The sequence below is a fragment of the Xenopus laevis genome, chromosome 8L, assembly GCF_017654675.1.
Source record: "Xenopus laevis strain J_2021 chromosome 8L, Xenopus_laevis_v10.1, whole genome shotgun sequence".
NCBI lineage: Eukaryota > Metazoa > Chordata > Amphibia > Anura > Pipidae > Xenopus > Xenopus laevis.
Window position 1 is genome coordinate 93169038 of NC_054385.1, and position 16400 is coordinate 93185437.

At 38.2% G+C, this 16400-nt stretch overlaps 1 protein-coding gene across 3 annotated transcripts in view; it reads right to left on the bottom strand.

Moving 5' to 3' along the window:
* The window catches only part of syt16.L (synaptotagmin 16 L homeolog), a 64995-nt gene that overhangs the window by 7435 nt on the left and 41160 nt on the right, over positions 1 to 16400 (bottom strand). For 2 of the 3 annotated variants that reach the window (XM_041573101.1, XM_018230659.2), the window contains 4 exons: positions 10073 to 10285; positions 6831 to 7003; positions 2863 to 3300; positions 1717 to 1906 (listed from right to left, as the gene is read on the bottom strand). In XM_041573101.1, coding sequence (XP_041429035.1) covers positions 1717 to 1906; positions 2863 to 3300; positions 6831 to 7003; positions 10073 to 10285 — 1014 coding nt within the window. The remainder of the gene's footprint in view (positions 1 to 1716; positions 1907 to 2862; positions 3301 to 6830; positions 7004 to 10072; positions 10286 to 16400) is intronic. The other variant, XM_018230660.2, reaches the window with a different exon arrangement.

Here is a 16400-nt window from a genome sequence, read left to right on the forward strand (position 1 = left end):
TGGCCTTTCCTTAATAACAGATAACGGATCCCATACCTGTACCATGCACCTAAAGCATTCACCTTTAAAATGTTCTATTTTTTGTTATTTACTCCCACTCCAGTAGTTGACTGCAGAAGATTATGTAAGTACTGCCAAATAAAACCAAAAGGGATGAGCTCATCTTTTCTATGAACACTGTTGTCAACAGTCGGAAACAGTAATGTTCATTCCCAGGGGTGTTTGTGCAAAGGGAACAGCCTGCTTGTGTTTTAATCTGCACAGAGAAATAAAACAACAGAAGTCTGGGCTTGGCATATTCCAGGAGAACACTACTTGCATGAATGGGAAATACAGATGGTGACATTTGAGGAGGAAAAATGGCAACAGGTTGATGTAGGACCTTTTCTGTTCAGCACAATAATACCCCAATGAACGCAAGGATTTCTCTACTGACTACATTTTCTGAGATGAGAGTGAAAGAACTTGACAGACCTGTACAGAGCCCTGACCTCAACCCAACAGAACACCCATGGGATGAATTGAAACCCAGACTGCGAGCCAGGCCTATCAGTGCCCAACCTCACTAATGCTCGCGTGGCTGAAAGGAATCAAATTCCACCAACAGTGTTCCAACATCTAGAGGAAAGCATTCTCAGAAGCATAAAAGTTGTTATAGGAGTGAAAGGAAGATCAACTTCAAGCAGTTGTCTAGATTTTTTTCCCCAGATTGTGAGTTTCTCAGATGACATTAATACATTTGTGTGGTACCATAAAGGGTTACTTATCATACATGGGTGACATGCCTTAGGAAATGACTCTTTCTCGATGCAACCTTAACTTCAGCATTCTGATAGCTTATCTACCATATCATTCTGGATATTTACTAAAGTTTGATACATAGTATTTGCTCTTCCACCATTCCCTGTTGTGCAACTCCAGAAAATCGATGCCAGCTTAAAAGGACCATTTTTATTTTCATTAATATCTTTATAGTTCATTGTTCTCTAAATTGATGCTTTTAGACCACCATCAACCTGAAGTCAGCCAACATAATATTTTATTTTTCCTCTTCTCTATCTGCTCTTATTTCTCTTCACCCAAATCCATTGTCTTTCTTCTCCCATCTCTTCTTTCTTTTCACCCTTTTGCTATCATCTTTATTTAACCTTGGACTCACCACCAAATGTAGTCCTGCATTTTCCCAACAAACATTCCAATAAAGTACCCTCAAAAGCGGGGCACCCTATGATTGGGAAGGACAAAATATTCATGTTTTGAGAGTCTCAAAACACTTGCTTCAGTCTTATTTCTGGTGGGTCAGCTTGAATTGTGTTTTATGTGTAGCTTTTGGCATCTGCTTTGCCTTACAGTCAACGCTTACTGACTGTCAGATGCCACTACATCTTCAACATACATTGTGCTTAAGTCAAATGCTCAACACCCAAAGCAGTTGTAGAAATGCAAATTCCATTCTTTATAGTTAGCTTTATTTACACCATGGAGGAAGACCAAAGATTTTTCTCAGACTCACAGACATACATTTGATACCCACACTGAAGATAATAATGCTGCATCAATATCATCTGGTTCATATCTAGCAAAAAAATCTGATGTCAACAATAATAATATTTGCAAAGTAAATGTTTACTGCTGGACAAACAATGGGCTACATACTCAGAGTTTAGTTTTGAAAGCAGAACTGATACTCTGGATAGATTAATATAGTTTACTCACCCGGAGGTCGGTTGACAGCAAGGTTCCTAAAATGACTGCCTTTGATAATTTCCACAGAAAGCCGCCCTGTTGTTGGATTATATGACAATCCCACCAGCAATTCAGGCACCCCACCATGAGACAACGACTGTGTGGATGAATCACTCTCACTGTGAGAGACTGGAGTAAAACTTAACAGGGAATCTCCACTCTGTAAGAGGGGGGAACATTTTTTAGATTATTGAGCCAAAAGTAATTTTGCTGAATTATATGAAACATTTGGACTAATAGTATCCTCACAATATTAGAAAGAATAAAAAAATAGGCAAACTTTGTATATAAATGTCATTATTTTCTAAGCTCCGTCTAGATCCAGGTTTACAGTTCCAATTGTAACAATTTTCTGCAATTTACTTGGAAAGTTACCCCGCTTTAGTATTTTGGATGGATGGTTAGAATGGATGATGAAATGGCTAGGGACAGTGGCATTCAAAATACTTTATGGCTTTAGAAATACCCTGTCACTCTTCAATAGAGAAAAAAGCATTTCCTAGATAAAAAGAGAACCAACCCAATGTGTATACTGCACAGTGAATAAATATCAGTGTATTTTCACCCTCAGCTTGAAAGTGAGACAGAAACACAAGTCATGATTACTGGAGTCACTAAAAGCATTTCAAAATGAAAAATACATTTTTGACAAGCAAACAAAAAAAAGTAAAAATACTCGAGGAATTGGATCGGCATTTACATTGTACTGTGAGTGTGATAGGAATACATGATACTAATACTAATGACTTCTAGGGGCAGAAGCTAAAACAATCCTAACTTTTCACATTTTGTTGTTCAAAAGAAATTGGATTGTCGGGAAACATATCCCATATTACTGTAACCTTTCACTGATCTTTTACCTTGATCAAGTGATTGTATCTGGAGGAGGCTTGGAATTTTTGGCCAAATCGTACATACAAACATGCCTTATGTGTGCCAACCACAACGTGTCCTCATTGGATGCAAGAGTGCAAAACACAGACAGTGATGCATTCAGAGTGAGGTGCAGCCCTTAAACTCCTATAGGAGTATAAACATTTTAAAATAAACTGCGGCATTTTTTTTCCACTTTGCCTTGCATGTCTTTGCCCTTCCCCCTCCCTCCCATAAACTTACAGTCAGGTTGCTCCTTGGCTCCAATACCAGAGTCAGGCTATTTTCAGTATCTGGTCTAATGTTCCTTAAGGGACACAATTTCTCTCCCATCATTTTTACACGGTTCATTTTGTGCACAGCATACAAGCGGAACCTAAGGGCACTGTTTGGCATCTCCTCTGGCACAAGTTTGTTGAATGTGAAGGTCTCGTTGAAGACAGGCAGTGATCCTTTCTGGGTAGTGGTTTTGCCTCTTTGCTTTTTGCTTGGCAGAACGACAACATGAACTTGCCATGAATCCACACCACTCCGTTCCTTATCTGGAATATCCTTTGCTTCCAGAACTGTAACAACCAGCTTTTGGCTGGAAGGTTTGTACTCTAGTGTGACATCAAGATCACCGGATTTACAAATTGGTACATAAGGGATTGGAGGTGGAAGAGTACCATCAACCTGGTCCTATGGGAAAAAGAAATATACAGCATGTAAGGTTGCATACTTGATACATTATAAATGAGCATTATTCTGCTTGTATTATGTAGACTAGACTTGTGGTCACTTATTAAAGGAGCCATAGAGTGCAGATACTGTAGACAGGTTAACCTGCTTTGTAATTTACCCACAGAGGCACGTTTTGTGATAATATTTCCCTTTAAAAAAAAAAAAATTCCCTGGGATGAAGGAGAGGTGACACATAATAGAGAGTTCTCTCTGGGACACAAGTTTTTTTTTATAACAATTTATTTCCAATTTCAAATGATCCATGGAAAAGGAACCAATATTCTTCCTACAGGCAGTAATGATGCGACTATATATCAATAAGTACACACACAGGGCAACATTGTTATGGCAGCCATCAAATTGTTTGATTCTTCCAGAGTGTCAGTACTTATCCAGAGTCGTTTCTTATTTGGGAGGTAAGGTTGTTAGCGACAGCACTGACAGGATTTTCTGGTTTTGTTTATCTCTTCATGTGAACTGATATTGGGTGCCAGAATAGCCAGCTCTTTGTACTGTTCTTAAAAAAACTATTAAATAGAAAGGATTTTTTGACCTTGCCGATCAATTTCCTGACAGATGTCGGTCGAAAAATCATAAATGTTCGATCATTCGAATCCCACTAACCGCACGATCATTTTGAAGGATTGTTCGGACTTCCCTAAAATCGGTCGTTCGGCAAGAAAAATCGTCGCGTCTATGGGGAGCTTTAGTGCTTGGGGTACTGGGATGAATGGTCCTTGGGGGCCCCACTGACACATTTTCAGTGAATATGTATTACCGGTGTCACAATTCCAGGTTTGTGACACCCTGCAAGCCTAGCAAATGTAGGTTTGAAGCAAGCGACTGGATTGGTGGAGGGGAAAGGGTGGGGCAGACTGATTGCAGGAAAAAGCAATTTTCCTTTAAAATCACCTTGCATGTCATAAATAACTGGGTTTTCTCTTGTGACCAGGGAGTGATGAATACTAAGAACAATGGTTTCATGTAGAGGCCATATTGGAACTAGCTTTACAAGTTTTCTTGTGTCTATGGAATACAGTGTTACCATGGGAATCACAACACAAATTGTATTACTTTTCTGAAGAGCAAACTACAATGCATTACTCAGGGATCTGCGGTTCTCCCATTGTTCTTACAGCTGAAGAGTGACAGCAAAAGCCACTTGTAATGCTTCTTTAGGCACAGCATAATAAGTGGCAAACAAGGGCATTTCTAGGAAAATGGAGGACTGTACAAAGTAATCAAAAGTTTAAATAATTCACAGATAAAAGATCATTTTACCCCTAGCAAAGCGAGGTTCTGTTCAAATGTTTTGCATTCAACAGGATGGCATATCAGTGATGTAATAGTTCCCATGGAGACCACTTATCTTCACTGAAACCAGACTAAATATGATTACATGTTATAATGATCTGAGGGCACAGTGTTCAGTAAACAGATATAGCCCTGCGGCGCAGCCTCTAAAGGGGAAATTTAGCTTAAGAGATCAACTTTTCTAAGAAATATATCAGGTTAGGATTCAGCAGTATTCAGATTTAATTAAATGAGATCAAGCTTAAAGTCCGTTTGGTGCAGGTACTAAAATAGAGTTCTAGTGAGTAGAACAAATCAATGCAACGTTACTTTGTTTTTTATGTATTTTAATAGCTCCGAATGGCTTGATTTTCTCCTCAAAATGCCACGTGTCCATAAGGAAACAAAACTATTTTCAAGACTATCTTGTTTTGCCACTGATTTCTTTGGTGATGACTTTAATGGTAAAATGTAATTTTAGCCTTGTACCGGAAATCTACATTGGTTTTGCATATTAAAAGGTAAAGTACCCCTTCCACTGAGCAGTGCTCTGCACCTTGCTCCAAATCCGGCATAAGATACAAAGTGTTGTACTGTGGGCATGCCGTTTACTTACCACCTACCATAGGAAATCTCCAGTGTGCTGTCTCTCATGGTGCTCCCTAACTTCTAAGGGGCATCCATGGGGATACCATTATGCTGGCTACCATTTACCTTTCAAGAATATTATCAGAAGGTACAGCATCTTGAACTCCATCCTTGGAGCACAAAGAACTCTGCCTTTAGGGGCAAACTACGGGGCAGGGTGCAAAATTCAAAAAAGATAGCAGAGATAATACATGCATTATTTGCTACTTCAACAGACAGGCAACGACTACCTATCTGAAAATGCTGGTAAATGGCAGAGGGGCTGTTGTAAGATGCCACAGATCAGTGCTTTGTATTGGATCTCTGTTTGGGACTTTGTGTACTTGAAATGCCAGGGCCTATTTTGACTGTCAGTCCAAGCATGTCTACTGTAGTGAAGCTACAGGCAAAAAGGCAACCTTTTCAGATTTTGTTGATCTATAACACTCTACATCCAAGTGAAAGCAGAAAGCTTCTTCACCTTTTAAACTGAACATTGAAAAACAATTGGTCCAGCCTCTAAAACTAATTTGAAATAATTTACTATTAAGAAAAGAATTTACAGATAAGAAAAGAAAATTTGAATAAATTCATGAAATTCCACCTGAATTAAAAAAATGTATTTTCTTATTTTTCTAAAATACTAACATGTGAACATGTTCTTCACTTCCATTTTCCACTTGCATTATGCCTACTTTTAGTAAAAAGCCCGTAGATACTGTAGTTTAATGTACATATTCATAAAGCAATTAAAAACACAGTAATTAGCATCTACAATCAAATCCAGGGCTTCCATCTTAAAATCTGGCATGAACTTCAGTTTTTTTGCCTTTCATTTGCATTTGCTTGGCAGCAAATCTAATCACTAAGTAAAAGCCAGCATTAGCAACCTCAATATGGATGGAAATCAATTCAGTCTAAACATGGCCAACCATGTGTCCGAGTCGGCAGCTTACCCATGTACGTGGCCCTACTATTGGCATACCCTGTCTGATATTGAGCCAAATATTGACCAGATATCACCAGATTTCAAAATTCTGCTGGGAAAAGAGTTGTACCAGCCCTTTGATGCAGTTGTCTCCTACTGGGTCTCCCCAAATTTCCATTTTGATCCAGTTGCTAGTCTTGGGCCCGGATCATTCTATATTGTCCAAGGATACTGGTGTGAGAATCCTGTGAAATGTAATTTAAGGTATGGCACATATGCTCCCTATATCAACAAAAGCATGGCAGCCTTTAATAATGATTTTTGTCTATTTATTTATTTATTTATTTATTTATTTATCTGCCTTTGCACAATAAACGTGCTTTGCATTTACATGTTTATCATTTCTGATCCTTTCACTTTGAAACGCAAGATTACTTTCAAACAGATAATTATGATTAGGTTGGTGCGCTAAACAGATTTAATTGCAAACCTTTATGGACAAACTGCAGAACTACATAAATCATTAACCTTGAATAATGTGAATAGGGCAGACTACACTACCATATATGATTAACTGAATTTTATTTACAGCAAATTATGTAACTGTAAGTTATTTGTTTCTAATTCAGGTCAGACCTACCTCTGGACTGCACACAGATGAGTTGTCTGTGGCATCTTCATCTTCCACGCCAGGCCCGGGATCTGCTTCCTGACCGGTGGCATTCTGAGGTTCTACGGCAGCTAATTCTTGCCTTGAGTGATATGATACATGGCCATCTTCTTCATTTGACTGATAACTGAGAACATCCAAATCTATGTGTATAAAGTGAACACTTTCTGGATTACTGCACTGAATTGTACATTTCTCTATGACTGTACCAGATATATTATTAGAATGAACTGAGGAGCCTTCGAAGCTTCTGTGTATAATATTGTAAAGCTCCACATTGGGGTTGGAATCTTCAATGTCATGTCAAAGCAGGTTTGGACAAAGTTATATATGCATTATTATATGATCCTGTTCTGTTCTGCTCTGCAAATGGCCCTCCATATTGTTCCTGATAGCCTGCTTAAACTCTCGTTCCAGTTGCTTCAGTTATGTTTTATCTACAGCTTTTTAAAACATTGACATTTTCTTTCTGAATATTACCTTATTTGCATCCTAGAACAGGAAATGTCTTTGGCAAACATAAAGTTACCCTTTCCTTTTATGTCTCCCTAACCCCTAATAACCCTGAATAAATCACTGCATTGAATAGCTAATGTCATTGAGATATCAAACAAAGCATCAGTGCAGCTATTAGAAACAGATAATTGGACCAAACCTCACTAGAAGTGATGTGGCAATAGATGGGGTCATTGGAGGGATGCTAAGAATGCAGATTTAACTTCATATTGTCTAGAAATCAAATACATAAAGCACTGTTTTGTTGTAGGGTCATAAACACCAACAAACGCTTATAATAGCCTGAACCCACTATGCTTACACCTATACAATATTTCATTAAGACTTGCAATCATTTCTGGGTTATACTCTGTATTTCACTCTACTCTATATTTAATAAATAGTTTTTCTTCAAATGTAAAAATGCTATTCCATCAGAACTGACTTATCAAGTTCTTCTTTAATGGGTGTTGCAGTTAACTGGTGGTCCAAATCAATACAAATTATTTTCCCCAATAACACAGAACATTATTTGTGAATCACAACTGACAGCCCATCCAAGTACATGTTCTGTGGGAAAATCATTAGAATGTGCCCTTAGTAATAGAACTTCATATATATACAATTTCTAGCACTATGTCTTGCTATCTTGACTTAAGGTACAGTAGTTGCAAGGGTAAAATGCCAGGAAGCGCTGTGAGCTATTACTCTTAAAGTGTAAACATGAAAGCTTAATGTCAGTGCCACATGGCTTTAGAAATTGCAAAAATTGGCAAAGCACCATAATATATAGGTACACAATAAATATTGTCAATAGCAAAAAAACATTCTGACAAGCAGAAAAAAACATGCATATGACAGCTTTGAACTTAAAGACAAGCAAGAATGAGAAAATGGAAAAAAGAAGCTAAACGTGCAGTTTTAACTGTTATGGTCAAATAAATGTGACATTCACTAAATAATATATATATATATAAATAAATATAATCATGCGTATAAATGTTCAAGTGCTGCAGATTCAAGCCAAACCACATGCTCCAGATTCATTTGAATCAAGAGATATAGATTCAAGCTGAACTAAATGTTGCGGATTCATGTCGAAGCAAGTTAAATGTACGGTATTCAGGCTAAACCAACTGCTGTGGATTCAAGCTAAACCAAATTCTGTGGATTCAAGCTAAACCCAATGCTGTTGATTCAAGGTGAACAAAGTGATATGGATACATGCTTAAATAAATGCCACAAATTCAAGTGCCGTGGATTCAAGTTGATCCAAGTGCTGTGGTTTCAAACTGAACCAAGTGTAGTGGATTCAAGATGAACCAAGTGCTGTGGATTCAAGATGAACCAAGTGCCGTGGATTCAAGATGAACCAAGTGCCGTGGATTCAAAATGAACCAAGTGCCGTGGATTCAAGATGAACCAAGTGCTGTGGATTCAAGATGAACCAAGTGCCGTGGATTCAAGATGAACCAAGTGCCATGGATTCAAAATGAACCAAGTGCCGTGGATTCAAGATGAACCAAGTGCTGTGGATTCAAGATGAACCAAGTGCCGTGGATTCAAGATGAACCAAGTGCTGTGGATTCAAGATGAACCAAGTGCTGTGGATTCAAGATGAACCAAGTGCTGTGGATTCAAGATGAACCAAGTGCCGTGGATTCAAGATGAACCAAGTGCTGTGGACTCAAGATGAACCAAGTGCCGTGGATTCAAGTTGAACTAAATGCAGTGGATTCAAGATGAACCAAGTGCTGTGGCTTCAACTTGGACCAAGTGCTGCGGATGCAAGCTAAACTAAATGCTATGGATTAAAGGTGAACCAAGTGCTGTGAATTCAAGCTGAACCAAATGTTGTGGATTCAAGCTGAGCCAAGTGATATGCATTCAAACTATACCAAGTACTGTGGATCCCCGCTGAACAAGCTATATGAATTCATGTATAACCAAATGCAGCAGACTCAAGTTGAACCAAGTTCCATGGATTTAGGTTGAACCAAGTGCCATGGATTCAAGTTGAACCAAATGCTGTAGATACAAACTTAACTAAATGCTGGGTATTTAAGTTGAACCAAGTGCCATGGATACAAGCTGAACCAAATGCTGTAGATGCAAATTTAGCTAAATGCTGGGTATTTAAAGTGGACCTGTCACACAGACGCAGCAATCTGTATAATAAAAGTCATTTTCAATGAAACACGAAATCTAATTTCTATTTTTTATTAAAGCAATCATAGCTGTTGTAAGCTCATTTAAAAATCTCAGCTGTCAATGAAATATTGTCTGCCCCTCCTCTTTGCCCTGGGCATAGATGCGGGGCAGAAAATTACTTTCACTTTCCATTCAGCACTTCCTAGATGTCACTGCCCTCCCCACATTTCTCTTTACCATTCAATTGTGTAGCCGGGGCATTGGGATGAACATCAGGTCCCCCATTCTGGTGATGCAAGGCTTGCCTTAATAACAATGTCCACAAAATGGCTCCTGCCTGCTTGCTATAATTTTGAAATCCCAGACTGAAGGCAATAAGATTCAAATAATTTATATTGTGTAATTAGAGTTAATTTTGCTTGACTAATGTGATAAAATAGGATTTTTAATCATTTTTTTGGGTGACGGGTCCCCTTTAAGTTGGACCAAGTGCTATGGATTCAAGCTAAACCAAATGCTGCAAACATAAGTGTCATGCTGTAAAGTCTGATTTGGAGATAAAATACCTTCACACTCAGACGCTTCTGAGCTTAGCTCCTCGTGATTTGAGAGCAAGCGGCTGAATTTTTGCCTATTTTCTGAACCCGCTTGCGTTGCCTTTTCAGAGACTGTTGAACGGAAGCTCTGTGACCGCGATACAGAGATCTGAAACTGCTTAAATACTTCTTCATCACTGTCTGAGGAGGAGGTTAGATCTTCATCTTCACCATAACTGTTCACTGGGAAAAGATATAACAAAGTCTCTTGATATACCCTTTGCCCCAAGCAGAGGGATTTAAACCATGCAACCAAAACATAGTGCTAAAAGGCTTTATTTCCTTGTCAATGCTGCCTTATGTTAAAGAGGAAGCATACCCACTCTTTTGAAGAAAAAAAACAATATGTACAGCTATTTTTTCTGGAAGATGCATGCTAAATGTCAGCATGAAATACAGGCATGGGGTCCGTTATCCAGAAACCCATTATCCAGAATGCTCCAAATTACAGAAAGGCTAGACTGCATTTTATCCAAATAATCCAAATGTTTAAAAATTATTTCCCTTTTCTGTGTAGTAATAAAACAGTAGTTTGAACTTGATCCAAACTAAGGTATAATTCACCCTTATTAGAAGCAAAACCAGCCTATTGGGTTTATTTAAGGTTTACATGATTTTCTAGTGAACTTAAGATATGAAGATCCAAATTACGGAAAGATCTGTATCCAGCATTCTGGATAATAGGTCCAATATCTGTACAATGTTATGTGTGTGTCTGGTTAAAATTCAAACTATTAGGATTTTTACAAATGTTGTTAGGTATCCTTTGCTGGGGGATGCTTTATTCAAAAGTACTATATTTCACTATTTTTATAAACTAGTCTTTCCAGTACCAATCACAAAGCTCCACATTTTATAATTGAACAGTCGTGATGGGCGAATTTATTCACCAGGCGCGAATTTGCGTCGAATTCCCGCGATTTGCCGCCGGTGAATAAATTCACAAATTTTTCGCCATTTTGTGAATTTCGCTGGAAATTCGCAAATTTTTCAGTGAAGCGAAACACCCCAAATTCGCCCATCACTATTGAACAGCAGAAACTTCTGCTCAATTCATTCCCTAGAAATGGCATGCACTTCATCTTAATCTGATTGCTAAAATATTGTAAAAACAGCAAAAAATGCTGCAGAGCACCCCCTTTAACAAATCTTCTTTTACAACAGATATTTATACTGTATAAGCCTTAACTAAATGTGTTCTGAAAGCACAAACTAAATGACTTGCGTGTGAAATAAGAAGACATTAAACATGTGTGAGTTAGGGTGTTCGCCCTGCTATTGGGAACTGTATACAGATTAAATACTAATTTGGACAGAAATGATTTAATATTTAGACATACTTTCATCAGATGTAGGCTTTGCTACCATCCCAGAAACCTACAAAAAAACACTTACAGCATAGTCTATACAGCACAAACAGCCTTTTATGTCCTTGAAAAAATGGGCCACTTTAGAAAAACCTGCTTCAAAAAAAGGTCAGAATAATCAGATTGTACTGTACGCTCTTAAAGCATTGTTCTAATATCTCTGGGAAATCAAGAGTGCTTCTAGTGCAACAAACAAGAGCAGCAACAAAAACTTAAAAGGCCATTCAGTCTTTAAGAGATACTAAAAGCAATGTTCTCATCATACAAGCAGCAATACTAGATTCCAGTATAAAGGAAAATACAGACATGTATTAAGAAAAAAAAAGACAAAAAAAGAAGTATTAGGAGAAATGTGGAGTACTGGCGGATGATTAAATAGCAATACAAAAGCTACAGTAGTAATTTATAATTTGCCCAGGCAAAAGAGCGTCCCTTATTTTAGTTTTACAATACAGAACAATATAGTACAGACAAGTAGGACAAGCATTAGAAGAAATAATAGGAAGTAAAAAAGTATAAATATATAGCAATTACATGGCACGTGGTAAATGACACAGCAGGAAGAAAGTCCTTGGACTGTAGAGCTTACAGTCTTCTGCCCAGGGGAACAGCTGTGCACTTTGCTAGGTGCAATGTGGTGCAACTCAGCATCAGGAGGTGCAGATCAGCCCTGCTATAGGGCAGCCATCACTTTTTTAGGGGGTAACCACTGATTTCTGCTCTGAAACAAATCAGAGACCTGCAGCTATTTTGCAATAGCAAAGGGCAGTGTACAAAATGCCAAAAACTGCAGCGTAGCATCCATTTTTTTGCACTTTTCACACTGCTCGGGGGGTTGTAAATTACCCCTAATGTGTTGTGTGAAGGTTGCAGGTTGCATATTGTGTAAGAATGGCTAACCAACTTGTCTTTAGCTCTTACTAATCAATAACAATACATGTCAAAGTTTGCATTGATTATACAAAAGGCTGATAACCTAAACTCTATGCAAACTCCTCATCTAGATGAAAGATGAAGTCATTTTCCATTTGAGATAGAAAAATAATTTCTTTCCTCAGCGACCTACAACAGTAATTCAACATAAGAGGTTCTTTGTGGTGAAACCAGACAAAAGTTAAAGAGCACTAAGGGGCACAAGAGTGGGTCCCTTAAGGCTCATACAGACAGCACTTCTGTTTGGGGTCTCACCTTGTTCATATGTTCCTGTGCCTCTTGAATACATTACTGACATAGTCAGGCAGAGCTCTATTCATGGAGGTGGCCACATGACTTTGTGCTCTGAAATGGAGACCTGGGACAATTCAAGTAGATTGCATCCTTTTTTTATGCACGTTGCACCCTGCCTTCCAGGTCGTAAATGACCCCTAATACAATTTGCTTTACTTTGTAAAGTACCATACATATAAGAACAATTTGACCTGCTACAACACTTAGCTTGGGTTCAGTTTGTGGAATAATGGAATGGCTGGATGCAATTGGGTATGACTTGGGGACGATCCTGGAAAAGTATAATTTTCCTGACTGGTTGTTCCTAGCATGACTAGTAGCTAACTGATCTATCCAGCCTATGAGTCTTCAGATCAATCATTCATTGTTTTATATACAGGACAATGGGTCTTACAAACATTTATTCTTACTCCTCCCAGCAATACCTCTATCTAAAGTTACAAGGTTGTACTTTTTCGAGGGAGTTTATCCGTAGCATGAGAACAGCATGTTTCTGTAGTTACTGTGTGTGTTCTACAATGGCTGGAACATTGACACTGGGCACCTATAATATTGTGGGAGCCTGATTATTTCAGGAAATGTAAAAAAAACAATGTAATTTGCTTTGTTATTGTATCGTATGCATTGTTTTAGATGAAGCTGACAAGCATTTCTGCATCACCACATTGCCTTGATTCCTAGGCCAAGGAGACCAGCTTCTGTAGAGACATTGAAGCATTGGGTGCATTTTTTCTGGGTCACATATAAGTTTACAATTTAGAGATTGCTAATTCTTGTCCTTGAAAGCAAATAACAAGCCAGAGTGTTGAGCTATTAAGTACCACCACTTGCTTAGTTAATCCTGAGATTAGCATGAAGGAAATTGTGTTGCTTGAGAATTACAGCTGCAACTTTCCTGAATTTGAATGTATTTCTGGCTTTTCCTCGTTGTTTGCAAAGCTTTGCTCAGCCTTATACCCTCATTAGCAAAGCTAAGCAGAGTGAAAATGGAAATTCCCTAAGCATTCTGGGAATGCCACGAGGAATGCTGTTTCCTTCAAAGCATTGCAAGCAAGATAGTCCTCACAATTCTATGCAAATATATATATATCAGTCTTGTTAATATAATTTGAGTGCCTGGAGCTGCACCTTAGAGCTTTATGTAAACCAGCCTAGACATCACCTAGACATTATGAATATGTTTTTATTAATGAAGATTGATAACTGTACACAGAACTCTTGTATATCATGGGGGAAAGTGACTAACGTTAGCGAAAATTCGCCAGCATGACGTCATTTCGGAACTTCGTTGATTTACTAACGAGTGCTGGCGTAAATTCGCTAGTGAAGGAGATAGACTCAGGAGCTACTTCGAACTCTAATGCCAGGTGAATTTTAACTCTGGTGAATGGACGTAACTACGCAAATTCACTAAGATGCGGATTTTAATGAACGTTACCTCTTGCACCAGACTTGCCTTCACACCTCAGACCAGTTGACCTCAAAGTTCAATAGAGTAGATGGGAGTTCCTCAAAAAATTTTTGAAAAGTCCCAAAAAACGCTGGTGACTTTTCAGTTTTTCAGGGTGATAGGCTGCAAAAGATCGTCTTTTTTTTTTAGGGGACCCAGCTTCCCCCCTACATTTCCTTACATATGGCTCATAAACTATACACTGGGCTCATGTGTAGGGCATTATAACAACTCTATTTTATTTTATTAAGGTTCCCTGGGCTTGTGTACTGTAATGTATTTACTGCAACATATATGTCCATTTAACTTCCCACCGTATGCAAATTAGCCAATGCTAGCGCAACTTCGCTTTGCGTGCCGAATTAACGCCAGTGCAACTTCGCCATCGTTCAGCGCCCTGGACACAACTTTGCATTTTAGTGAATTAGCGTTGTCCTGGCGAATTTTCGCCTGTTGAAGTGTAGCGATGTGAGCGAAGCCGTCGCTGGCGAATTTCCACAGGTTAGTGAATTTGCCCCCATGTGTCTAAATAGTATTCAAGAACAAACATAATACACTAGGCATTAAATATAAGTAAAGTAAGGCCTGTCCCAATAAGTTTACACTCTATATATGAAAGAGCAGTGCAACATGTTTCTGCTGCTGCTGACTGGATATGTTTGCCAAAGTCAGACTGGGGTGCCCACCAGGTACCTGACTCAAGGGCCCCCAGCCACCGAAAGGCTCTTCCCCCAGCAAAAGCTGCTCTTGGTCTGCTGCGCTACTTTTACTGCTGTTTAAAATTAAGGTCCACAGTGAAACACACAGCAGTCTTTTTTTATCAAGGATTTGCCTATCTTAGTTCCATTACGCATCCTTCATATTTTTACATCAAAACCGCATAATTTACATTTATTGACTGAATATTGTCTTACATGTATTCATCCTAAATGCCAGTTTGTCATGGCCCCCTCAAAAATCACATATCCTGGAAGGACTGACAATTGTAAGGACTGGGCATAATTTTTCATCAATAAACACAGATGTATTGCTTTTAACACTGACATTCAAGTCATTAATAAACTGATACAAGTGGGGCAAACACCTTATTTGTTGCTGCACCTGGGCAAACTTAGTGCCTTTTATTACATATGGGGGGGTTAAGCCTTAATTGGAGAATAAACCATTGATAATGTTCTGTAGATACGAAATACTAAAGTTCTTACTCTATCCAAGTACACACAACATCACCAAAACCAATAAACTTTACTAGAATAGATGACTATTATGTGGCCCTGTATCAAATGCCATGGAAAAATCCAAGAAGAGAACACCACGGTCTCGATTCTAATGCGATGAAAAGAAAGTATATTTGTTTGACAAGCTCTTTCTTCAAATGATAATGCTATTCTCCAAGCTATAATCATCATAATCTTAAATGCTACCATGTCCTGTGTCTACAGAATGAGTAATCTCTGTAGTGTATAATGAAAATAGATTATTAAACACTTTTGGTTTGTCAGGTTTTCCTTCAACCGAAATACTTCAACTGTAATAGCAAAGAAGAAAAATATTTCGGAACTTTCCTCATAGTAAAAGCCTACAGTGAAACATGTATGTATAAGGTCAAGGAGGTATTGTCACCTGCAACTTTACAAGTTCACGAGCATTAAACTCACAAGTAAGGTTGGTCTTACATTGTAGTTTCAGAAACAGTGTTATCATGTGTGTGTGTATATATAAATATAAAATGCTGACTGTTGCTGGCACTCACAGATCTTAGTAGAAAACAAAAAAAGCAAAAACTGATGTTTCACCTGGACTCCCAGTCTTTCTCAAAGTGTCAAAGTGTACTGTATATAATATATAGTGAATCATGTTTCTCGAAGTGTATATAATATATATAGGTGACATAATGCCCTTTTACATCCGGAAGTACTTTATTTATTATAATACACGAGTTTCAGTGAATCAAGTGACAGAAATTACATTACAACTGTTGACATCACTAAGCACTGTTTATAAAGATGTAATTTACAGAATACTCATGGGCTCATGTGCCTTTGTATGGTCATGGAACACCTGACTATACCCCATTTATTTAAGGGGATTTAAATTACTCCCTCTTGTAAAATATAAGGATATTATAAGGAGTCATGGAACTCGGAGGTGACTTCTAATATCCTCAAATTTTGCAACAGGCGGTACTTTATTTATTATAATACACAAGTTTCAGTGAGTCATGCAACATAAATGACATCACTAAGCTCGACTA